The sequence below is a fragment of the Saccostrea cucullata genome, unplaced genomic scaffold, assembly GCF_032062105.1.
Source record: "Saccostrea cucullata isolate Sc308-1 unplaced genomic scaffold, CSIRO_AGI_Scuc_v1 ctg1362, whole genome shotgun sequence".
Taxonomy (NCBI): domain Eukaryota; kingdom Metazoa; phylum Mollusca; class Bivalvia; order Ostreida; family Ostreidae; genus Saccostrea; species Saccostrea cuccullata.
This window is the reverse complement of record NW_026939883.1, coordinates 1-25,304: the sequence shown is the minus strand read 5'-3', so window position 1 is coordinate 25,304 and position 25,304 is coordinate 1. Positions and strand designations below refer to the sequence as shown.

The 25,304-nt window shown below is 33.2% G+C and overlaps 4 protein-coding genes across 4 annotated transcripts; 1 reads left to right on the top strand and 3 right to left on the bottom strand.

Moving 5' to 3' along the window:
• Window positions 1–2,910: 2,910 nt before the first annotated feature.
• Window positions 2,911–4,504, bottom strand: LOC134254158 (DNA ligase 1-like). The gene is made up of 3 exons (XM_062736700.1): window positions 3,471–4,504; window positions 3,113–3,259; window positions 2,911–2,987 (listed from the first exon to the last, which is right to left on the bottom strand). The coding sequence occupies exons 1-3, from the start codon at window positions 4,218–4,220 to the stop codon at window positions 2,964–2,966; spliced, it is 921 nt and encodes a 306-aa protein (XP_062592684.1). The 5' UTR covers window positions 4,221–4,504; the 3' UTR covers window positions 2,911–2,963.
• Window positions 4,258–7,972, bottom strand: LOC134254160 (uncharacterized). The gene is made up of 10 exons (XM_062736703.1): window positions 7,892–7,972; window positions 7,505–7,579; window positions 6,865–6,950; window positions 6,686–6,725; window positions 6,453–6,527; window positions 6,274–6,359; window positions 5,690–5,768; window positions 5,039–5,515; window positions 4,326–4,942; window positions 4,258–4,279 (listed from the first exon to the last, which is right to left on the bottom strand). Exons 1-10 carry the CDS (start codon window positions 7,946–7,948, stop codon window positions 4,258–4,260), a joined length of 1,614 nt encoding a protein of 537 aa, XP_062592687.1. The 5' UTR covers window positions 7,949–7,972.
• Window positions 7,973–11,368: 3,396 nt separating this feature from the next.
• On the top strand, window positions 11,369–19,000 carry LOC134254156 (DNA-directed RNA polymerases I, II, and III subunit RPABC2-like). Its single transcript, XM_062736697.1, has 5 exons — window positions 11,369–11,451; window positions 12,899–12,959; window positions 17,418–17,551; window positions 18,448–18,519; window positions 18,787–19,000. The coding sequence occupies exons 1-5, from the start codon at window positions 11,423–11,425 to the stop codon at window positions 18,875–18,877; spliced, it is 387 nt and encodes a 128-aa protein (XP_062592681.1). The 5' UTR covers window positions 11,369–11,422; the 3' UTR covers window positions 18,878–19,000.
• Window positions 19,001–19,937: 937 nt separating this feature from the next.
• On the bottom strand, window positions 19,938–25,195 carry LOC134254157 (cullin-5-like; the record flags this gene model as incomplete). The annotated part of the gene is made up of 8 exons (XM_062736698.1): window positions 19,938–22,162; window positions 22,543–22,666; window positions 23,084–23,202; window positions 23,415–23,576; window positions 23,900–24,072; window positions 24,390–24,513; window positions 24,730–24,861; window positions 25,063–25,195. Coding segments are annotated over 8 exons (1,162 nt in total), but the record flags the coding sequence as incomplete, so codon positions are not given.
• Between the last annotated feature and the right edge of the window lie 109 nt (window positions 25,196–25,304).

Here is a 25,304-nt window from a genome sequence, read left to right as displayed (position 1 = left end):
TGCTTCTTTCTTGGTTGTATTTTCAAGGACATGAACGTGGATTTTAAGAATTGCTTGTTACCAGTATGCAAAGAATAAGCTGCAGATCTGTACCTTGCTGGTCTGAAAAAAAACCTGTATTGGGATGAATGAATGGAGACTTACAGTGGCACCTATTGAAAAATTTATTTGTTTATTGCATTGTTAGAAATACACTGTTTCTGGATATATTTGTTCTATATATTTATTAAGATGCCATCTCAAAATGTTATCAACAGTGTGTTTCGAATAATTATATTCTACTACTTCCACCATGAAATGTTTCCAAAATCGGTAGTTAATACCCAATCAGAGCCTGAAATTGAGTCCATCAATTTTTGTACCTTCCTTTGAAGAAGAGGGGGAATATTGCTTTGCTGCTGTCTGTTGGTCGGTCTGTCAGTCCACCATCAGCTTCTGTTCATTTTTTTTTGGCAGAGGTTGCACATAGGTCAATATCTAGGTCAAGTTCTGTTCGGAGTAGGATCGGGCTATTTTGGACAGAGTAATGCCCCTTGGACTTAGAAAAATTCCAATAATTGGCAGCTTCCCCCATTTTCTTTGCAGTGGTTGCACATATTGATAAAAAATAATGAATTAAAAATATTTTTTAAAAACTAGAGGTACTGTGACCACAGAGCTCATTAAATGATACCCCCGCCTCCTATATCGTTATAATGGCAAAGTCCATTTTTGCTCTGGGAGACCCGAAAGAAATGTCGGATCAAAAAGTAAAATAGGAGGTCACAATGACACCATGTAATAAAGATTCTTTGAAAGTATCATCAAATCTCATTCAGTGGTATAAAAGGAGTTGTGGATAAGAGAAGGGTATCACAAAGACTAACGGACGGACAGACGGACGGCTCAGAAGTCCACTGAACAATACAAACTTGAGAGCAGAGCAAACACACGTGCAGACCTCTTATAAACATCATAGCTGGGATCAGGACCCAACACTATATTAAAACAGTAAACATTTTGATTTTTAATATCCTAAGTTTTACAGCCTTTGTGGGTAATATGTCATTATTTATTGTTGTGTCAAATATGATGAACGCCCTTTCATATGTCATTCAAGAGTTATCATCAAAGTTTTTGGAGGTGTTTTGGAAAAGAATAGGTCAAACATGAAGGTCAAGAAGTCAGAAATCATAGCATGCTCGGAAATATTTTGCCACAGGTAATGCACCTGTCAAATATGAAAGCCCTATCTCTTCTAAATCAAAAGTCATAAGGAGCATTTCTGAAAAGTAGGTTAAACTTCGAGGTCAAGAGGTCAAAATTCATAGTTAAGAAAGGACTTTCATTGATAACATTGGCGGATCCAGAGGGGGGATTCCGGGGGTTGGAAACACCCCCCTTTTATTTTTGTACACACAGAGAGAGATAAAGAGGGAGGGAGAGAGAGATTGTGTTTTTTCTGTAATATAGATATATATATTAAATAATAATTTGAAAAAAAATACAAAAATCTCTGTCCTTTCTACTGGCTAAATCTGTAGATTTTCGTGTACATGTTTATGCTTTCCTCCGTGTACCTTCACAACCCCGGCTAAGGGCTCCGAACATCCACAAGTAACATGCAAGGAAGATTCCCGCGAACTTTAGATATACCATTTTTGGACCATCTTCAGCAGTAACTAACTTTTAGAAGTATACATAATCAATGAAGAGAAAGATTTGAAATGTTCCCGTAGTATGCAGATGGGGGGGGGGGTCATTTTTTTCTGAGAATAATCTTTTGCTGTAGTTTTCATAAATATTTTGATTTGGAAGCTCTCTCCACATTTTTTGTCGCAAGAAAATACGCAGATTCAAGCATTTGAATGTTATAAATGTACCGAACAAAAAAGTTACAGAAAGCCCCCTCTCAAAAAAAGATTTTAGAGTGTGTTGCATAGGGGTTTTTTGGTTTTTGCTTGTCAACTGTGTTTGGAGGTCACCCCTTCTTATAAGATGTAGCTACGGACTTGAAGTGGCCGTGCTGTGATTCTATGCATGAGTGCTGGGGGCACAACCTCGAACCCCCCTCCCCCTCAAAAATTGCTGGATCCGCCCCTGGGTAATAGGTCAAACGTCAAGATCAAGGTAAGGGGATAAAAAATTGTAGTGTATTTAGAAAGGTCTTAATGTCACGAGTAAAAGACACATGTGTAATATGAAAGTCCCATTCAAAAGATATGACCAAAGTTAAAGTTTTTGTGACAGACGGATAGACCTGGCAGACTTACAGACTGACAGATGAATGAGATTTAATGTCCTCTCACTTTCACGAAACGGAGGACAAGAAAGGACTTGCAAATCACACCCTAATGGTGTCATAAAGACTAGATTTACCCCTTGCCCGTTTGTTAAGTTTGTTCTTTTGAAGTGTTTTCATGTATATACGTTTGTTCTGCTAAGATGATCATTCGTTTTGCATTCATATAAATAAATACTAGTAAATAAAAGCATCCTTGGCTAATTTAGATTCAAATTTGTTTCAAGTTTAAAGTTAACTCACTTTTGAATGATTTCTTTTAAGCTGACAGACCAGCAGGAAACATATTTAGTTTACTATAGTATTTTTCTTTTTGCCCAACCAAACATTTACAGGTGAACTACCAACAAGCAAAAATTCCTTGACAAGAACAAAAAAAGTAATCCCTGATTTCCAAGGCTTTGTCACTTCATTCATCAGGCAAATTCTTAATTGTATCTCTTTTCAAACATGTATATGGTCATGTACATTCCGAGTTTTTCTACATATACACATGTAATTGTTACTGAACTGCATACTAAATACACCTCTGTACCTTATTTTGATTATATGAAATCATAAATAATTAACACTTGATTGTGTAAATAACTGACATTTATTACATTTATATGACAATTTTTTTTCAGTTTTCCTCCAAACTAGTAGCTATTCTTCTGTCCTTCCATCAAGCTTTTGTTTGTTTTCAACAAATGGATTTTTTAGCACCCTAAAAAAATTTAATACATGTACACTAAGTTAAGATAAAAAATAACCCATAAAGATTAAATAATTTTATCCACAAGCAAAATAAAAATAAAATTTGGTTTTAAGGTCATTAAGCATAAATTTTACCTTAAAATAGTCAACACCAAAGAAGAAGAGCCTTCTAGGGCCAAACAGGCCATCATCATCATCATCATCATCATCATCATCGTAATCATCATCTTCACGTTCATTATCATTGTTAATGTATTCATCAGCAATGTCTTCCTTCAGAAGCTGGGAAATGTAGAATTGTCACATTGTTATTACATACACATGTACATATAGTGTAAGGATTTCATACAACAAATATACTAGTATAAAAAAAAATTGGGAAAAGATAGCAAAGAAATATTCAATTTAGACAGGCACATCTTAAAATTTCCTTCTGCTTCAATTTATAGATTAAATAAATAATTATATAAATTTTGAAAATTTTATGTAATACCTCATGTAAAAATGATTTCTCTGTATTGATTGGAGTATCTTGATTCCTTGACACCACTAGACATTCTGGATCTGTTGATAATCCAAGGTTTGGTGACTTCATTTTCTCTGTGATAAGCTGGACTGACTTGTTCTCTGTGATAAGCTGGGCTGACTTTTCCTCTGTGATAAGCTCAGCTGACTTTTCCTCTGTGATAAGCTCGGCTGACTTTACCTCTGTGATAACCTGGGCTGACTTTTCCTCTGTGATAAGCTTGGCTGACTTTTCCTCTGTGATAAGCTTGGCTGACTTTTCCTCTTTGATAAGCTTGGCTGACTTTTTCTCTGTGATAAGCTCAGCTGACTTTTCCTCTGTCATAAGCTTGGCTGACTTTTCCTTTGTGTTAACCTGGGCTGATTTTTCCTCTGTGATAAGCTTGGCTGACTTTTCCTCTGTGATAAGCTCAGCTGACTTTTCCTCTGTGATAAGCTTGGCTGACTTTTCCTCTGTGTTAACTTTGGCTGACTTTTCCTCATTGATAAGCTTGGCTGAATTTTTCTCTGTGATAAGCTCAGCTGACTTTTCATCTGTCATAAGCTTGCCTGATTTTTCCTTTTTGTTAACCTGGGCTGATTTTTCCTCTGTGATAAGCTTTGCTGACTTTTCCTCTGGGATAAGCTGGGCTGACTTTTCCTTAGTGAGAAGCTTGGCTGACTTTTCCTCTGTGACTAGCTCAGCTGACTTTTTCTCAGTGATAAGCATGGCTGACATTTCCTCATTGATAAGCTTGGCTGACTTTTCCTCTGTGCTAACCTGGGCTGATTTTTCCTCTGAGATAAGCTCGGTTGACTTTTCCTCTGTGATAAGCTGGCTGACTTTTCCTCTGTGATAAGCTCAGCTGACTTTTCCTCTGTGATAAGCTTGGCTGACTTTTCCTCTGTGATAAGCTTAGCTGACTTTTTCTCTGTGATAAGCTGAGCTGACTTTTCCTCTGTGATAAGCTTGGCTGACTTTTCCTCTGTGTTAACTTGGACTGACTTTTCCTCATTGATAAGCTTGGCTGACTTTTCCTCTGAGAAAATCTCAGCTAACTTTTCCTCTGTGATAAGCTCAGCTGACTTTTCCTCTGTGATAAGCTTGGCTGACTTTCCCTCTTTGTTAACCTGGGCTGACTTTTCCTCAATGATAAGCTTGGCTGACTTTTCCTCTGTGATGAGCTTGGCTGACTTTTCCTCTTTGTTAAGCTTGGCTGACTTTTCCTCAGTGACAAGCTCAGCTGACTTTTCTTCTGTGATAAGCTCAGCTGCCTTTTCCTCTGTGATAAGCTTGGCTGACTTTTCCTTTGTGTTAACATGGACTGACTTTTCTTCAGTGATAAGCTTGGCTGACTTTTCCTCTGGGATAAGCTCAGCTAACTTTTCCTCAGTGATAAGCTCGGCTGACTTTTCCTCAGTGATAATCTTGGCTGACTTTTCCTCTGTGATATCTTTATCCTTTCAGTGGGAGACTTTTCCTCTGTGTTAACCTGGGCTGACTTTTGTCAGTGGATAAGCTCTCTTTTCCTCATTTTTTAATGTTCACATTCTGACTTTTTCTCTTGTGATAACCTGGGCTGACTTTTCCTTTGTGACAAGCTCAGCTGACTTTTCTTCTGGGATAAGCTGGGCTGACTTTTCTTCAGTGATAAGCTCGGCTGACTTTTCCTCTGTGATAAGCTCTGCTGACTTATTCTCTGTGATAAGCTCAGCCAACTTTTCCTCTGTCATAAGCTTGGCTGACTTTTCCTCTGGGATAAGCTGGGCTGATTTTTCTTCAGTGATAAGCTCAACTGACTTTTCCTCTGTGATAAGTTCAGCAGACTTTTTCTCTGTGATAAGCCGGGCTGACTTCTTTTCTGCTGGGATAACTTGTTTATCTGCTTTTCTCAGCTCTGCTATCTTTATCCTTTCAGTGGTAGACTGTTTTTCTGTTAGACTAGTGTTTGTAATTTGTTGGCCCTCTTTAGGAAAATCTCTCTTGTTATATATGTTCACATTCTTTCTTTGTTCTGTTGGTGGTTTGAAGATCTAAAAAATAGGTAAATAAATGTAATTTTATTGCCTTGTTTTACTGAATGCAAGAAAATAATCAGTTAAAAGAAATTCAAGAAGGAAAAAAATGTTCCTGATAAATTAATATAAACATGTATAACGTACATTTATGCATATACTCATATCTGTATGTAAGAATGAACACTTTACCTCTTGTTTTATTCTTCGAGAATAGTTTTGTCTTTTTACTGAGTTGTTTGGAAGCTTCTTTGCAACATATATCTTTTCCCTAAAAAATGAAAAGGGGTTTTTGTACTGCACTAGACACTGAAACTTAACTGACATCTGCGTATTTAATGAAGGAAAGTGTTGATATGATCAATATTGTAAACATTTTTTGCAATGATGTTTTTATTACAGTAAAACTCGTTTAGTACGAACACGGATATAGCGAATTTACGGATATAGCGAACTCATTTTGACATCCGCATATCTAATGAAGGAAAGTGTTGATACGATCAATATTGTAAACATTTTTTGCAATGATGTTTTTATTATTATATTTTCAAGTCCATAGATTTATGCAATATATTATAAACAAATTGTGGTGGCAAAAATTCAAATTAAAAAGAAAAGATTTTTATTAAAATTGTTTATTTTAAATTTAATTAATTATCTTCAGTCAGATTTTGTTTAATCCAAGTACAGAGCTATAAATTATTTACAGTACAAAATAAAAAATATTCTAATGTAACTGAAAGTAAAAAACTGTAACAATAAAATTGAATCAGTACCTGAAGTTGTCTGTCTGCTTTCTTCTATGAGTTGACTCAAGTCTGCTTCTCTCCACTCCAGTTCTCTGTCCCACAGTATTAGCTAACTGTAAATAAAACAAAAACAAAATTAGTCAAAGGCAAACAGTGGTATTTATCATTGGAATCCCCATTGAGTAAATTTGAATGGACTAAAATACCTCAGTTCTTCTTTCCTCTTCCTCAACCCTCTCTGCCCATGAATAGTCAAACTTTAAAATCTGAAGCTTTGTTCTCTGTAAGTAAAGAATAAATACTGGTACATCTACATGGGATTAATAAATAAAAGGGAACAGAATGTGAAACTTATGTCATGTAAAGGCTGATATATAATTATGTTCAGGGTTTTATTAAATTTAAATCGAGAATAATATGTAACTCCAATATCACTTACCCAGTCTTTAACAGGTTCATCGCCAAAATCTGTTTCCTCTCTGTGTAGAGAAATACAATGTTTATGTTATTGGTAATCTCAATATTTTAAAACTCTTAGAGTACATATAATTATAAAGGATTGAAATATGTCAAAACTATATGATGTGCTGATATTAGATTTGTATTTGACAATCATACCTGGCATTGTCAATGTGTTTGCTCTTTGTCTGTTCTCCTGTTATCTCTTTATTCAGCACTCTTTCCATGTCTTCTTGCTTTTGGGCCTAAAATATCAAAGAAAATAAAATGACCATGCACACTTTTACAGATAACCTTTTTTTCTATTGTTTAAAAGTGAGAGTGGCAATTACAAACTTTGTTTTATAATTGTATAATAAGTATGCCACTAGAGAAATCATTTGAATTTCAAAATAAATTTTCTTCCCTATTTTAATCATAAATTTTGTTACAAAGCTACAACATGTATATGCACTTTACTCCCTATATTCTATTATTCACCTCCACAAGTCTCTCCTGCTCTTCAAATGATAGAAACGTAAATGCATCTGCCCAACTATAAAAATAAATTTCAAGAAATCTTTAGCTTTGAATCACTAAAATAATGCAATACTGATAGTGGTTAGGATAAACAAATACTACATGAAGCTTTTTCTTTTTTGTTTTCACATATCAAATTGAAAAATAAATTAAAAAATATTAAAACGCAGAGGGGGTGATATAATTGATTAAAAATGTCTTTTCTCAGAATACGCCTCATTCTTTTGTTACAAAGCTACAACATGTATATGTACTTTACTCCTTATATTATATTATTCACCTCCACAAGTCTCTCCTGCTCTTCAACGGCATCTGCCCAACTATAACTAAATTTCAAGATCTTTAGCTTAGAGTCCTAAAAAACAATGGGTGATATAATTGATAAAAAAAGATTAAATATCATGAAAAGCAGTATATTAAAAGTATCCCCACCCCATCCCTCTTTAAATTGCTTGTAGATGTACATTTGTTGCCAATGTTGATCATTTTAGTTTTGAAATCATATTAATGATTATATGCATTCGACAACCATTTTTAAAAAAATACGAAAAAGATATTATAAAATCTGACAATCTAGCTACTGCATGCATGTATTTGTCACAGGTACCTGACGTAACTTATTTTTCTTTTAATAAAAAAATCATTTGTATAAGAAAGTTAAACTCACAACATCTGTGACAGCACTGTCGCCGAAATCTAAAATCTCATTCCAATCGATTTCCATAGTTGCTTGCCTTGCTACATGAAGAAACAATAATATTTCTCAGAAATTTGAAAAATACCATGAAATATATTTATCTAAAAAAAATTCTGACAAGAAGAATTATAACAAAGCTCTGGATTAAATTTACCTTCTACTTCCAAGCTCAATACTGTTTTGTTTTGTTTAGTGATGATTGTTACGTCACACTGTTTGTGACGTTTGATCACGTGATAATGTAATTATGACGTAAGAATAGCAGAAAATCTTCACAAAGAATAAAAAGATTTTTTTCTTTAGGTCTAGACTTATTTTTTATTTTTTTTTATATAGCCTTTACACGGCACTGTAACTTATTGTTGTGGGATTAGGGAGTGGGTGGGGGTGATTGATATTTCTGCCAGTAATTGAGTTGAGAATTTTTTTTTGAATTATCCCAGGTAAAAAACATAAGATTTAAATTTATTTTCTTTAATTAAAACTTACAAAATTTTTAAAGTGTCGAATGTTGGATAAAAAAAAATACGTATCTATTGGTGCCGATTTCAAACACTGAACTCTTACATTTGAAGAAAAAAAAACGATCAAGTCTTAAAGAGATACAAGAGAGAAAAAATTGCTATACTTACTTTTTCCTTTTGTTAGGTTGTGAAGTCAATTAAATTGTGACGTAGACAAACAAATAAACGTAAGCGCCCCCCATCCAAAACGTCACAATTAGCCATAGTGAAATTGTTTTACATGTATCGGGAAGTTCTTGGTCTAACTATTATTTTTCGTCCTTAGCAGAAAAATGTTAATAATTCAACTATAGAAGGTTTCCTGCAATTGAACATAAGCATGATTTCTGTAAAATTGCATATGTTTTCAACGTATTTGTAATTAATATGTGCCTTTATGAATTTAAAGCCGTAATATTTTTTAGTTTATCCATACCTAAACTTGAAAACATTATCTGGAAAATACATACCTGTACATAAAACAAGCAAATTCAAGGAACTGTCGTCCCCCGCTTTCGGTGTCTTTTTGGGTGAGATGTCATTTTTATGACATATTGTGTGTAATATGAACACCCTATCATATGTCATTTATTTAGAAATCATCACTGAACTCCAAGGTCAAGGTCAAAGGGTTAAAGTTCTTGGTATCCAATGAAAAGTTTTCTCACAAGGATTACAAATGTGAAGTATGAAAGCCCTAGCCCTTACCGTTCAAAAGTCATGGTCAAGATTAAAGTTTTTTCATAAGTACAAAAAATCCCCAAGGTCAAGGTCAAAAGGTCAAAGTTGTTGATATCAAATGAAAGGACTAGCCACAAAGAATACATATGTGAAATATGAAAGTCCTAGTGTCTACTGTTCAAAAGTTGTGGCCAAGGTCAAAGTTTTTGAAAAGTAGGTTAAATTCCAAGGTCAAGGTCAAAATTTTTGGTATCCAATGGAAGGTCTTCTCACAAGAATTACATATATGAAGTATGAAAGCCCTAGCCCTTACCGTTCAAAAGTTATGGTCAAAGTTAAAGTTTTTTCATAAGTACGTAAATCTCCAAGGTCAAAAGGTCAAAGTTGTTGGTATCCAATAAAAGGTCTTGTCACAAAAAATATATATGTGTATTTTAAATATGAAAGTCCTAATATCTACCAATCAGAAGTTATAGCCAAAGTAAAAGTTTGGAATTTTTGTGTAAAAGTGAGTCAAACTCCGAGGTCAAGGTCAAAAGGCCAAATTTGGTGGTACCCAAAGAAAGGTCTTATCACAAGGAATACACATGTGCAATATGAAAGTCATAGCTCTACTAAATTAAAAGTTATGGGCAAGGTTAAAGTTTTTGTGACGGACTGACAGACGGACGGACAGCTAGACAGACTGACGGACAGACGAATGAGATTTAATGTCCCCTCGCTTTCGCGAAAGCGGGGGACAAAAATCATATTTAAATTAATGTGAATTTAGTATTTAGAGTAAAACTCTCATTATTATTGTTTGTAAAAGTATGCTAAACAAAACCGAGGAAATTTTTATCGGCAATTTATAATAGCTGAGTATGATTTTCTTTGAGGCTAGCACACTAACCACTACACTATACTAGCTGCATTCAAAATCATGTTTGTGATATGGCCCTTGACTAAGTATTTCTCGAAAAGATGCGAATGTTATGTCATTAAAGTATATTTTTAAGGTATAGTGGGGGTTTGCTCCATAATATTGGTAACCAAAATGTATATTTTTTATGCAAAATTTGCGGATTTATTCAAAAAAAAAAAGAAGACCCACTCATATCGAAAAATAGTGTTAAAGTGTGAGAAAATTGTCCCTTTTAACCTATTTCGTGTGTGTGTACAAGTTCAAAGGTAAAACTTTTCAATCTTTGTGAGATTTCTGCAAACTGTAGAGATTCTTCATAAAGTGTACTTTCAGATGAAATATTAAAGGAAAATTTGATATAATTTTAGATTTAATTTTAACCTTCATTTTGTCACGCTACAGGATTTTTGCTCGTCATGTTCATCCATCTTCTTTGCAATTTTGAATACCATTTCTGTTAAAACATATAAAAAAATTGTTTTATAATCAAAATTATTTCGAAAGTTTATCGATTTGAAATTTTGACTGAAGTCTGTTCTCAGTTTATGATCATGGGATCAGGTGCCACGGAGGAGTGAGCATCCCTTGCCCAGTCACACCTGCCGTGTGCTCCTTGTCAGGATCGTGAAATAGCGGGGAAATATGTCGACAATCCATTGTGTAAATAATGGTCTAACAATTACAAAGTAATTTGATAAACCTGCCCTTATAGCCTTAAAGCCCCTCCCCCATCCCTTGCCTAAACGAGGTTCTCTACCCCCACCAACCACCCAAATCAAAAATCCTGTATCTGCCCATGAGATGTGTCAGACTCTGTGATATATCTTATTTCAAGCTCATCGGGATACATTGTATCGACATAAGAGTGGAAATAATAATACGTTGTCGATATATCTACTTGTTGAGTTGAAGGCCACAGCAATTGTTCTCTTAAATATTCTCTCCACGTATAAGATTTTGAACAAATTCTGCCTCAAATAAAATACAAAATTAAGTCTGCTTTAAAACGGGGCGCAATTGGTTCCCATGGGAATTCCAATCGATTGTTGGAAGACTTGGTCTCCTTTAGTAAGAGATTGTGCGGATGGTATTAAAAATTGAGAGTCAGATTAATTTTTGTCCCTTTGTGATGGGACCGACTTCTCTATTCTCAATCCCCCCTTCCCCCCTTCCTCAAACCGACCATAATATTTTTTAGTGTTTAAAAAGAAATTCAGCTTAACACCCACAAATCTTGTTGTTTAGTTTGCGATATTCTTTATTAAAATCTCAATTGTAGAACCTAATCAACATAATGAAAGTAATAATTTAGATTGTTGCTTTAATGAAAAAATTGCTCAATGAGCCCCTGTAATCTTTATCCGGATTTTTTTCCGTGACCGCTTTACTTTTACAAAAACATTGTTGTGCAATATGGCGGACGACGAACACGATGTGGACAAGTAAGATCTGTTTTCACGCAATTTCATGCTGACCACAGAAAAATATTTGTTGTGATTGATGTAGCAATTCTTTAATTGTTATTTACTTTTGATTGAAAATAATTATGAAAGTTAAACTAGACCAGATGAATGCTTTTATGACTCATAAGTACAAGTTTCACAGACGCATTGTTTTCAAACTGAACAGGTCCAGTCCAAAGACCATTTCTACATACGACATAGCTATTAATAGTTGCGTAGGTATTTAAACCTACCCAAAGTAGCTATTTTTACCTACTTTTTGTATTATCTGCATTTTGTGACCAAAAGACCAAACGGCGCAACATGGTGAATACCATATATTTTGATACGATGCATGTTGTTTCGGCCTTTCTTCAGTTCGGCCCGAAGTTTTTTCGGACTCTAGCAATTTCGGCATTAGATACTTAGTCGTTTCGGCCTCAGTTGAAGAAAGCGACAAAAATGATATAGAAATGATGTGAAATAAATCTTTATTGAAATTATTGTCCTGTTGCTGTGTATTTAAAATTGAATTTGATAAAGAAATCCTATTGATTGTTCAAAGCGGTAGAAACTTCAATGCATTACGGTGTATGTGTTAACGTTATATATAACTTAATTATTTTACTTTTGCTGTTAGGCATGATTAAATAAACCAGAATTACTGTCTAATGGATAACAAAGAAAGAGGTGTCTATTAAAAAAAAAAAAAACTTTAAAGATAAATCGAAAGGCTCTCTCACTCATGTTTATAACAGATACTGGTATTTGATTCAGTCTCTTTGATTTTTATTTAAGTAAAAGAAAATAAAATTTACATATGAAAATTATTGATAGCTAAATATTGAATTTTAAAAAATCAGAGGAATATGATGAAATATACAAACTGCATAATACATTCAAATATTTTCATTCTGATATATTCAGACAGATAGGAAAAATACATGTCAGAGAATGTATTACTAAGTGACTAACTAAGTGAGGCCGAAACGACTAGGACCGAAACAACTTCAGGCAGAAACTACTAGGCACCGAAAATACTTTGGGCCGAACTTGAAACAGGCCGAAACGACTAGAAATCTTTTGATACAGTCACATTGATGATGAATGCAACAAAATTTTGGTCAAAAATGAATACTTCCTGAATCGACAATTTTACATTAGTTTTTACGCAAAATTGATAATATACGAAGTAATCATTTTTTGGCCAAATTTTGGTCATATCCATCATCAATGTGACTGTATCAAGGAATTTTGTGCTCACCAAGTTGCACCGTTCATGCGTTTGGCCATAAAATGCAGAAAATACAAAAAGTAAGTAAAAATAGCTACTTTGGGTAGGTTTGAATACCCAAGTAGCTGTTAATAGCTACATAGGTAGAAATAGCCTTTGGAGTGGACCTGCTGAATAATTACTTATTGAAGAAAACAATCCCTTTTCTTTCAGCTTTGATGATGATATTGATGACGATGACGAACCTTTGGACGAAGCAGTGGAAACACAGGAGGTAATTTTACTATAAGGCCAGCATTTTTTTATTTTTAGGTTTACGAACATCAGAATGAAAAAGTCCCGTAGGAGGAGGAAATAAAAAAAAAAAAAAAATTATATTTTGGATACATTATCGACTTTTCTACAATAATTTTTGCTTCTTTTTTTATGCTCTCCTAACAGGCTTCTTGCCACTGGACACATAAGGGTTACAAAGGGGAAAATATAACCTTTAATTGTTTATTTCATCATCTACCAGTTGGGGGCAGTGATATAAATCTTTTGATGTTGGACAAAATACAGATTTTCAAAAAAAAAAATCAATTTTTTAAATCTCTTTTAATATATCTTCATTTTTGTTTTTAATGTGTGTTCGGTAGAAATTATTCTAAAATATTAATATATTCGAGACCTATAAAAGTAATAATTCCTTTCATAAAACAGGCATGGAGTATTCCCAAGGAGTATTGAGGAGTAGGGTGGAATTTTTTTTAATTAAGTGTAAAATAATTTTTCTGGCTGCCATAAATGATACTACATGCCTGTATATATTTGTATATTATTGTTTTTAAATAGTTGAAATATTTTATTTGTTTAGGCTATTGTTTATTTCTTCATCAAATGGACTTAACTTCTCCCATAGTTTTATTCATTACATCTGATGCATAAGCGACCCTTTTCTGAAGAATGATGCTAAGACTGTAAGCTATGACAGAAACCTAAACAATGTCTCTGACAATAGCTACCGTGGGCAGTTTTAAACCTGTGGGAGGAAAATAATTTACAATTACAGACAGTTACTTTTGAATACGGATACATAATTATCTCACCACCATGTCACTTTGCAACAAAGTCGTCAGCATTTTATTGTTCTCTGAACGGGTGAAACGTTTTGAATGGCACTCTTATCGATAAATATTTACATTAAACCAAGCTTTAGTGCTGCTATGGACATGATGGACTTGGGGTGCAAAACACAGTTTTATGTATGACGTTATCAGGACGTTACTTGGTGAGGGACAAGCAAAACTGATCCCTATAAAGAAATAAAATGGAGGCTTGTTACATAGACTTCTACATATCAATGGAAAGATAAAATTGTGAATTTTATAAATATCCAACTATAAAACATGTATCAATTTCTAATAGGGGGAATTTGACACATGAAACATGGGGGATATTGGGATATTTATGCATCCATTTTCAGTACACCTATGCATTTTTAGCCCCCCTGCTCAACAAAAACAGAAAAAACCTGACAAAATAAGTTATGTGCATTTCACAGAACAAGTCCTAAGGTTTTCTTTAATGGTGCTTTCAGGGTACATTTTCCACCTCTATAAAGAGCTACATTACCTGCTACTTGACTCATGCAATTCTGCACATGTGAAAACCGCATGTTTTGGGAGTTATCTCCCCCTTTTAAAAAGTCTCACAAATTTTTTTTTTTTAAATAAATGCACATTTTTTTCTTTAAATATTAAGATAAGACTCTACTTTATGCGAATAAAAACAAACAAGATGCAGTTTTCATGTAGACTCCTATAAATAGCAGGAAAATCCCTACCCAGCATGCTTCTCTCTGGGAAAACCCTCTGGATTTTATACGAAACTGTGTTTAGCTACCTTAAAGGAAATAAAAATTTTCTGCAATTCACTTTTTTGTATTTAGGTGCAAAGAAGACAGAATTCCAAACATTTTGGTGCATAAATTGTTGAATTTGGTCAAGAAATGGGCAAGAAATTGTAAATTTAGTATTACATGTCTACGACATTGGTCGACGCATGAAACAAGACTTCGAAGAGAAATTCAAACCTATAACTGAATCAGCTCACCAATAATTCTACTTTTCTAAATCTTAAAAAACACAAAGTATGGAATATACAGTATTTGAATATCAATAAAATTTTACTTTATAATTTTTTTTAAAAGCTCCTAAACAAATTTTACACATATTGCCAGTTTCTGTATGAACAAGGGGGGGGGGGATCTAATGTGAAATAGTCACTGTGTTAAATCAAAATATTGCCTTAAAAGTCTGGACTGTGTCACCCTAACTAGATACTCAATAGGTCTATGTCACATGTATATCTATACAGATAATATGTATTCTCCTTCGCGATCAATTAAATTGAAGGTCATGACCTTGCGGAGCTTCTGTTTTTACATGACGTCACACTTTGATGTCACAATGCAGTTGCGTCATAATGTAAAATAACAACTTTAGTCCTCAGAATCCTGATCACATTTATATATTCTATGGAACATGTATCTACATGTAATAGGCATTATGCCTGACACAGAGTCAACCTGAGATTATATTGTATGGTTTACTACATAAATTAAAACAAATAAAGCAATTTTCTATGAACTTACAGGCAAAAAAATGTGGGTAATGTCATCAAATGCTACTCCTTAAGGGTGCAAAACACAGTTTTATGTATGACGTTATCAGGACGTTACTTGGTGAGGGACAAGCAAAACTGATCCCTATAAAGAAATAAAATGGAGGCTTGTTACATAGACTTCTACATATCAATGGAAAGATAAAATTGTGAATTTTATAAATATCCAACTATAAAACATGTATCAATTTCTAATAGGGGGAATTTGACACATGAAACATGGGGGATATTGGGATATTTATGCATCCATTTTCAGTACACCTATGCATTTTTAGCCCCCCTGCTCAACAAAAACAGAAAAAACCTGACAAAATAAGTTATGTGCATTTCACAGAACAAGTCCTAAGGTTTTCTTTAATGGTGCTTTCAGGGTACATTTTCCACCTCTATAAAGAGCTACATTACCTGCTACTTGACTCATGCAATTCTGCACATGTGAAAACCGCATGTTTTGGGAGTTATCTCCCCCTTTTAAAAAGTCTCACAAATTTTTTTTTTTTTAAATAAATGCACATTTTTTTCTTTAAATATTAAGATAAGACTCTACTTTATGCGAATAAAAACAAACAAGATGCAGTTTTCATGTAGACTCCTATAAATAGCAGGAAAATCCCTACCCAGCATGCTTCTCTCTGGGAAAAACCCTCTGGATTTTATACGAAACTGTGTTTAGCTACCTTGACACAAATCTCCCTTCATTACCCGCCATGTTTTTAAAACCGGAAGTACGAGTTCGTAAATTTGAAATCTCGATCCCGACTCAAAGTTGACATCGGAAAGAAAAAAATCTGTTATTCTTAATTTTATTTTTTTTCTGAAAATTCAAAAACTTGAGCGGCGGGTTTGTAAACCTAAAAATAAAAAAATGCTGGCCTAATTATTCAGAAGCTGTCTTAAGGCAGGTCCACACTTTTACGGATCCGGTTTTAATTTTACACACCAATATAAAATTTTGATTATCCTTATCTATTGAAAAAAAATCTTTTTGGATGATTGAAAATAATTTAGCAAGTATATATTTGTTTATTATAGTGTCATTGTGCACACAAAGCATTTAATGTACATTATTTATAGGAATAACCACTTTGAACTCTGTCCATAGGATCTATATGTAATTTAGTACATACACAGACAGAGTTTTCTTAATTGCCTTTATGGACCTAAAGCTTTTTAATTTTTTTAAACAAACTAACTTGAGATCATTTTATCTTTAATTTTTAGCCTATATCATCTTTTTAAATTTACTTTTTAATAAGTTTTGCGAAGAACGATTGAAAAAATAGATATTACAAAAAATGGGGGTATAGGTGTTCAAAAGGCTGTTTTGTAAAAATTTTCTGGTCAACCATAATAAAGTATGTTTTTTTGCTAACCTAAGATATAATTCTAAATAATTGTGAAGAAAAAATAGCATATAAACAAACAGGATTTTGAGAAATATTTAAAATAAAGATATTTTGAACTTTTTCTCTGAAAGAATTTGACAGAATTAACATCAATTTTTTAGTGTTTTCAAATAGAAATTTCAAAAATTTTCTTGACAAATGAATATTTATGATTTTCCTAAGTTTTAACAATAATTGGATGTGATTTGGCACATAGCTAGATAAAATATGATGTTACACATCTATATGTTGAATTTTTGCTGTTGCATTTTTAGAGGTATATACTCCGAGACATGTTGCATAAAAAATAACCTGCAAAGATATGTTTTTTATGGGTGTTTTAGTTAGATTATGACTTATTTAAGATTTTCAAATCAAAAAATAAAGAGTTTGACAGAAAATTCAGAAAGTACGGACCTACCTTAACACACATTGTTGAAAAATTCATCTATCATTCTATGCATATTTTCATTAATTCTGGTCTGATGTCTATCTGAAAGACCTCAGACTGAAGTTTTTAGTATTGACGAATCATTATGTATACGGAACTAAACATAATTTGGGTAATAAAGTTGGAATAGTTCTTAATATAAGGGATTTCATAGATCATCTTTAATATCCAGAAGAGAAAGAACGAGAGAATTGAAATTCCTTTATATCGAGTAAATACTCTCTGTTTTAAGGATGGTGACCCAATAGACATCCTCCCAGCCGATCAAGCTAGCCAGCCTGTGGAGCCACAAAAGCGAATCACAACTCCTTATATGACAAAGTATGAACGAGCCAGAGTCCTTGGTACAAGAGCCTTACAGATCGCGTAAGTGTCGCAAGCTTGTTGAATACTTGATATCGCGATTACTTAACTTAGCGGAACTCTTTCGCGAAGGAGGTAGGAATCATCTGTTGGGTGGGGGCAATGAGCTATTCAATACAAAGCAAGATCGATCATTGTAGCATTTGTAAGGTCAGATAAGTAAAAATTCCTTGTGGAATACCTCGCTAAACAATCGCTGAACCAGCCTGATATATTTTTGAGAGGAGCCAATCCTAAATTGTCACATTTTTAACGATATTTTTAATTAAGCGGACTCTTCTCGTTAAATTTTCATTGAAAATCGTCACATTTTTAAGCAAATAAAATATTCTAAACTTTCCTTATTTGACAATCTACTATTTTGGAGTTCAATATCTGGCAAAACATTGTGATTTCGGCATTAAATTGTTCGAATCATTCGATTGTCACTACTGTAAACAATGTCATTTGCCCCCAGAAATTAGACTTTTCTCGACTCCCCCGCAAAAGAGCGGTAGTAAGTTAGATAACTGCGAGGTACTCATTGGTAGTCGCGATATAACGTATTGGTTCATGGAACTTTAACAGATAATAGCATGTCTGCTATACTCTTCTGATTTACTTGTTAATACGATTATTACCAGGTATGATATTGACACCCTTTCCCCCTAATACTCTACAATTTAATTATTTGCCAAATCTTTTTTTCCAGTTCTCAAATTTTAAAATTATACTCTATGTAAATGAAGCAGTGCAGACACTGGAAATAATAAGAAAATTCTTACAAAAATTGTCATACAAACTGTGATTGACGTCCAGGAAGTTATGATAAATTATGATATATGCAATAAAAATATTGGACAAAAACTTGGATTAAAAAACTGTGACTTTATTAATAAATAAAATATATTATTGAACAGGATGTGTGCCCCAGTAATGGTAGAACTGGAAGGAGAAACTGATCCTCTACTGATTGCAATGAAGGAACTCAAGTAGGTCACCAATGTCTCATCATTCTGTAGTTAAATAGATAGAGACAAATCTATCATTGATATGAATTAAATTTCAAGTGAAATATTTTAAAGAACCATTAATATCTTAGCCAGGATTCCTGTATTTTTTAGGAAAACCTCAAAACCATAACACATTTATTGTCTAGTGTATGTGATATTATGAAAGAAAACTAGTAATATTTGAACACTTGTATTGCTCATAATACAGACAAAAATTTTCACCTCTGATTTATTTTTTTAATGTAGAGCCAGAAAGATTCCAATCATAATTCGTCGTTACCTCCCTGATGGCAGCTTTGAAGACTGGGGAATAGACGAGCTCTTAATGACCGAGTGATTGTGGCCGTGTAGTATGGAGATTGACTGTTTATTGTTTGTTTCTGAAAGAGTGGATGGATGTATGAAAGCATTTTTTTTTTATCATTTCATCATTTCATTTAATAAAAGAAAAATCATTCTTGTTTCAGTGTAGTTATTGTTGAAGTGAAAGGTACATTTATGTATGTACAGAACTTGTGGGTCACAGTGAATTGTGGGATATTTAGATTGAATGATTCACATGGATACAATAAATTAGGGCTGGGTATTGGCCAGAGATTTCGTATTGCGATATATTGCGATATTTTTAATTGTATTGCGAAATGTATTGCAATATTTTCAATGTAATAAAAATGGCATTTTCTTACTATATTTACTTTAATTTACATGCATAATTTACAAAACTGTGATAAGTAACCAACATGAAGAAAAAAATCTTGTTGATTTCATTTAAGTTATGCTCTTAAAAGTTCCCACAAAACAACTTCTGTCTTACTGTTTGTCTTAATAACAAACTTTCATAATTCCTTTTTTATATTTAATCATTTTGATGACAAAATTCCTTAATCTAAGTATATTGCCAATATATCGATATTACAAAATCGTATTGCGATACGATATTTTTTGTCTTTGTATTGCAATATATTGAAATATCGATATTATTGCCCAGCCCTACAATAAATATTTCTCATTGGTGGTATATGTAACACTCAACAATAATAAGCTACTGTTTTGAGAAATAGTAGCAAATTCGTAGCATCTAATTTAATTTAGATGAAAAAGTTCAGGAGCTCTCAGGTCAGGTGAGCCTAAATTATATACATGTACATGTATAACGAGAAATCAGAGGTCATATATATACAATGTAGTCATGAGAGTAGAACCCACTATATTACCTGGTGTGATATTGATTGATCAATGGCAAATGTAACTTTTAATACATTACTACAGTTAAAAAAAAAAAAGAGCTATGATATTACACATAGCAATAATTGAGAAACTGGTTTCTGAGTCTGTAATAAAAGTGAATTTTCAGCTTCATACAAAACCATTTTTAGATGTCAAATGAAACAAAACAATGTCTTAATTTTGGGGTTTATTACACAAAATTTGTTTTTAATACTTCACATATTTTGAAACAGCTCATTCATTTACATACACATATAATCTTGTATACACCACATATATATAACTCATCACTCATTACCCCTGCCAGAAATTAAACTCAAGCACAAATAATTTAAATTGAAGTGCACAAAATTTCCAGAACTTTTCTATTAATGTTTACATATATATTAAATGATGGGGGGGGGGGGGGACTTACGAAATTACCACTCTTTATGTCAGAAAAAGAAATGGTCTATTTTCATATTGATGCACATGTGCAACTTATGTGTACATTAAAACACAGATCCTGCTAAACCATAATGGAACCGTACATTTGTTCAAATATTCATGTAATACTGTTTATTTATTATTTTTTTTTTTGCATTTAGGTAATTTAAAGCAGAGCTATTTAAGCAAACCATCTATATTCAAAAGGGACAAAACGAACTTGAATGTGTGTTTAAAAAATCCTTCTTCTGGGCAAATATAAATTTTATGATATTATGTGCAGTATAATCCCCTTTAACTTTTAATACAAACAAAAAGCCACTGTATAAGGTAGAATCCTGCAGCAGGGTCCTACGTTTTCATCTAAAACCATTATGTCCAGAGGTAGAAAACAAGTGTAGTAAAATGGACGATGACACATTAATAGTTGTGTACTGGGGTTTACTATCATATATTTATGTATTTTTTCATTGATTTTAATGTTTACATGAAAGCATAGATAATTAAAGATTATAAATCTCACATCAACAAATGTTATCTATAAGTTAGACTGAACCTCATCCATCAATTAATTGTGCTGGTAATGTGCATCCTCAGATACAACATCTATACAAGATTGGTCCAGGACGGATCTACAGATCTGCCCCAAACATTTTAACTCATTTACAATGACCCAGTAAACGAGGACCAGATCCAGATTTCAAAGCACATCTGGTAGTGTGCATCCCTAGTAACAGGTATACCGGTAATCAATTCAAGTTTAGTCACAATAATCCTTGATAATGGACCAGCTTTAAAGCATAAGATTAATTTCTATATCACTTAAAGGAATAAACAGATCACCAACAACACCTAACTATAAAGTGGGTTATTTATGATCTGTGATTTTTTTATCATGGTTCACATACATGTACATGTACATGTAATAATAAATATTAGGTAAAGAATCAATCGTGTTATTTATGTGAACAATTTCAATAAGGTCATTACTTGGCTAAGGAAGAAAAAATTTCCACTATTTATAATCCATTCCAAAGCTAGTGTATCTGAATTTTGTTAAATATTCATAACAAACAAAATGGACATGTAGTTGTTAACATTTGATAATTATCAAACAAATACAGGTTCAGTGACCAGAAGACTTGCTAACATTGAGAAGATTTACACACACTGATATTGTGAAACATTTCAAATAATAAAAGCTTGATGAAAAAACATGCCATCAGTGTACTGATGAAAGCCCTAAGGATATAGCACACTGGTCATCAATCTTATAAAATAATTGAGTTCAGATTGTTTACACATATTACACTAATGACGTATTGCTCATTCTCCCATACATGTATTCACATACACACTTAAAATGTCTTGCTAGGTAAGAGATTTTTTTTTCTATAATCAACATTCCGATAGAAATTTTCCAGATATTTCAAGAAATGCTTATAACTAAATTTGATGGAGTGTACAAATTTGTTACAAAATATTTAATTAAAGATGTAAAAAAAAAAATGTACTCATTAATAGTAAATTTTTCCACAAACTAATAATTGTTAAGTGTCAGATCTTTAAATATTTAAAGGAAGAAGAAAAAACTGTGAGTGATAAAATTCACTGTTAAATGCTGAAAACTCCTGTCGTGCCTTCAGGAAATGGACCAATGCCTGTTCTAAAAGCTTCCACGACAGCAGTATATCAACAGCATACACCTGAACTGTCATGCTCCGGAGTAAAATCTATTTTGCACTTCTCTGGAATTCCTACACGTGTATCACAATTAAGCCATGTAAATGAACATGTTAATGTTTTCCTCGTCCCTCTTCATATATTTGTGTTCTATGAGCCACTCTATTTGCTCTTTGATTAGTTTTTTAGATGGAAGGAACATATTGCGCAATATTTCTACGAGTTCTGTCTGCAAAGCTGCATTCGTGATCCTCTTCCTCATCTTCATGATTTTTACGATGGCCTCCTACAAACAGAAATGTTAACTATTAACCACAGTATTCCCACAAACTAAATCTATAATACTTTTGTAAGAGGTGTAACTGATCACCTAAACTGCACTAATAAATTTCAATCAAAAACTGTTCCTCTGACTGACAAGATAATTCGTTAATAACAATCTTGGCATAAAAAGAAAAATACTAGTAGCTTTTAATAATCCTCTTTCCAGGAATTTTTACTGTATACAAATGATCTCTATATAACAAATTAGGTTTTGGATCAATTCATGACCTCTTGTGACCTTTACATTGTGATTCATACTGAAGGACAATATGTACACACTCTTCTGAGATCCGAAACTATTCAAGTTACTAAAAGGAAAAAGTGTCTGTATGCTTCAGTTACCTGAACACGAAGGATCCTCAACTGCATTATTCCTTCATTATCCTCCTCTTTGCTTTTCTCTGTAGACAGCTGTAACCGACCCACTAGGTTTATCTTCCCTCTCTTCTGGACCTTTCCATTTTTACTGAAAAATTTAGGCACAATTATGTAAAACAAGTAGTTTAAAATGCTTAACTAATTTTTTGCCTCTGATGGCCTCTACGATCATTCTATATTAAAATTACATGTAACAGGAGTGTGTTTGAGGACATACAATAATGAGCTAGTATACTGATTTAAGTTGATATACTGTGAAATCATTAAATTTCATGGGAGTTTAATTTTTGTGGTTTTCAGGAATGAAAAGACCCATGAATTTATGTCCACCATAAAATGTAAATTTTCACAAAGATTATTGCTCAACAATTCTTTATCCACGAAATTAAATCCCCTTGAACCCATATTTTTTTCCTCAAACCATGAAAAATTGACCCCACAAAAAAAAAATGTGATTTTAACAGTAGTAGCTTTCTATCAGATCCTTTACAACAGAATAACTCACATGAGTGCGAATTCTTGGTTCACCCAGAACTGAGTGGCATCATTGAAGTCTTTGGCGGACTTGGCATCAGGTTCACATAATAAAAGCTGACGTTTGATCTTTGGAAAAGCTATAAGTGACTATAAAAGGCAAACAAGAAATACATGTATTTATTAATTAAAATGTACTGTACATTATTATAAATATAACGAGGTTTAAAAAATTTGAATCAGGTCATTTTTAGCAAGCCATTCCAGAGAGGGCAAACAAACAATTTTATAAAGATGGCCTTATTCAAAATTTTTCAGATTGAATATTGAGTATGAAATAAAGTTTATAAATGTGAACAAACCCAGAGAGTTCTCCTGAGTTCTGTGTCTGGGAGCTCGGTGGCTAACTTCAGACTCTCGTAAGATATCCTGTCCTTAGGCCTCTGGTTCCACGCAAACAACACCGCCATTTGAAAAGTTGTTACTTCTAGGTCAAATCGACCTATATCATTGCCAAATGTAATCTAAATTTAAAAATTATAAACTTGTACAATCACAACATAAGCAAGCAAGGTCACTTATAAAGAAATGTAAATTTTCAATGTATCTAATACATGCTATAAACATTTTTACTTCTTTTAACTTAAATTTAAAATTGTATAGGTATCACATACACACATCTTCAAACTTGAGCAATGAGAAACAAAACAAGAAAAAGATACATATACGTTAGCCCATAGTTTTGATGTATGAAGAATTTAAGATTCCATTAGACATGAGCTAGTGCTACAGTAATTTGTTACTTACGATTCCGTTAGACATAAGGTGGTGCCATGTATCTACTTACAATTCCATTAGACATGAGGTGGTGCCACTGTAACTTGCGGCCGCTGTGTTTTTGTCGATAGAACTCCTCCACCTGTGGTATATAGTCCTCCAGTTCCATCGGCAGGGACACAGTTACCCGGTCACTCGACCGCGCCCAAGCTCCAGCGTTCAGTATCTTTATATTAATTGAATCTAAAACACACATACGAGCAAAATCAATGTAAGAATCTCAATTAACATACATTTCCTTGTAATATTTCAGATTCTACATGTGTAATGCATTAATTAATTCAAGATTACGGAGATTCCAAAATTGTATAACTCTGTAGATAATATCTGCATGTATTTGCAGGACTAATGCTAATGTGACAATGTCCAAATATTAATACTGATTAATCATATTCATCCCCCCAAAATTTCCAATAAATATGAATATATCCTCAAATAAAGGTCCTGCATACTTTCTCTAAGTGACTAACTTGTAAATACAGCCAGTACTTGTAATTTACCTGCTATACCCTCATTATTGTTCCGATGGGCGTCTTTAAATTCTTGGTTGAGATCATCACTGACTTTGATATCCTGGAACATCCTGGCCAGTTTGTTTACATAATCAGCTGGCATACCAACTTCCTGATAAGAACAGAAATAAGAAACCATCACACACAAAATGCATACTGGTTATATAAGTGATACACATGTACCTTAATTTTTTAGCCCAAATATTGGACCATAACATTACATGTCGTCATGTATGTATATTGGCAAACTAAAAACCATTCTAGGTCATGAAATACTTTCAAAGAATATACATGTACTAAGAATAGCCATTCAAATCTCTCTAATTACCCTTAACCATTCCACCATGTTTTCCTCTTTCTCATTGTCAGCTGAGGTGTCTAATATCAGTCTCCTTGTTAAGTGAGCCTTGTGATACCGCATAAACACATCCTTATTCTGTACATATTTTAACACCAAAAGCTGAAATACACCAACATTCTTTACATTAACATACTTTTACACAGCTGAAATTTCCAGTTATTCAAATTTCCCGTTGTTGAGAAAACAATAAGTGAGGCAAATCATGACATTTGCTGCAAATACACATATCTTTATTTCAAAGTCTAACTTCTATTTAATGATACGGTTTATCTTTTTTAATCAGCTATTTTTGTCACATACCACATCTCTTAATTTCTTTTCCACCTCCTCTGATGTTAGTTTTTTGCTGAGTGGGGTCTTTCTTAATAACATATCACAGTAGTTGGCCAAAAGTTCAGGACATTTAGACTCTGGCTGAGTTTTGGCACCAATGCTGAATTAATTAAATTATAAATTTCAACAAACTAATTGAATAGAAAATGAGATGACAATCAAATTCTGTTTGACATCATGGAAACAATGTTACAGTATATTACAACTGA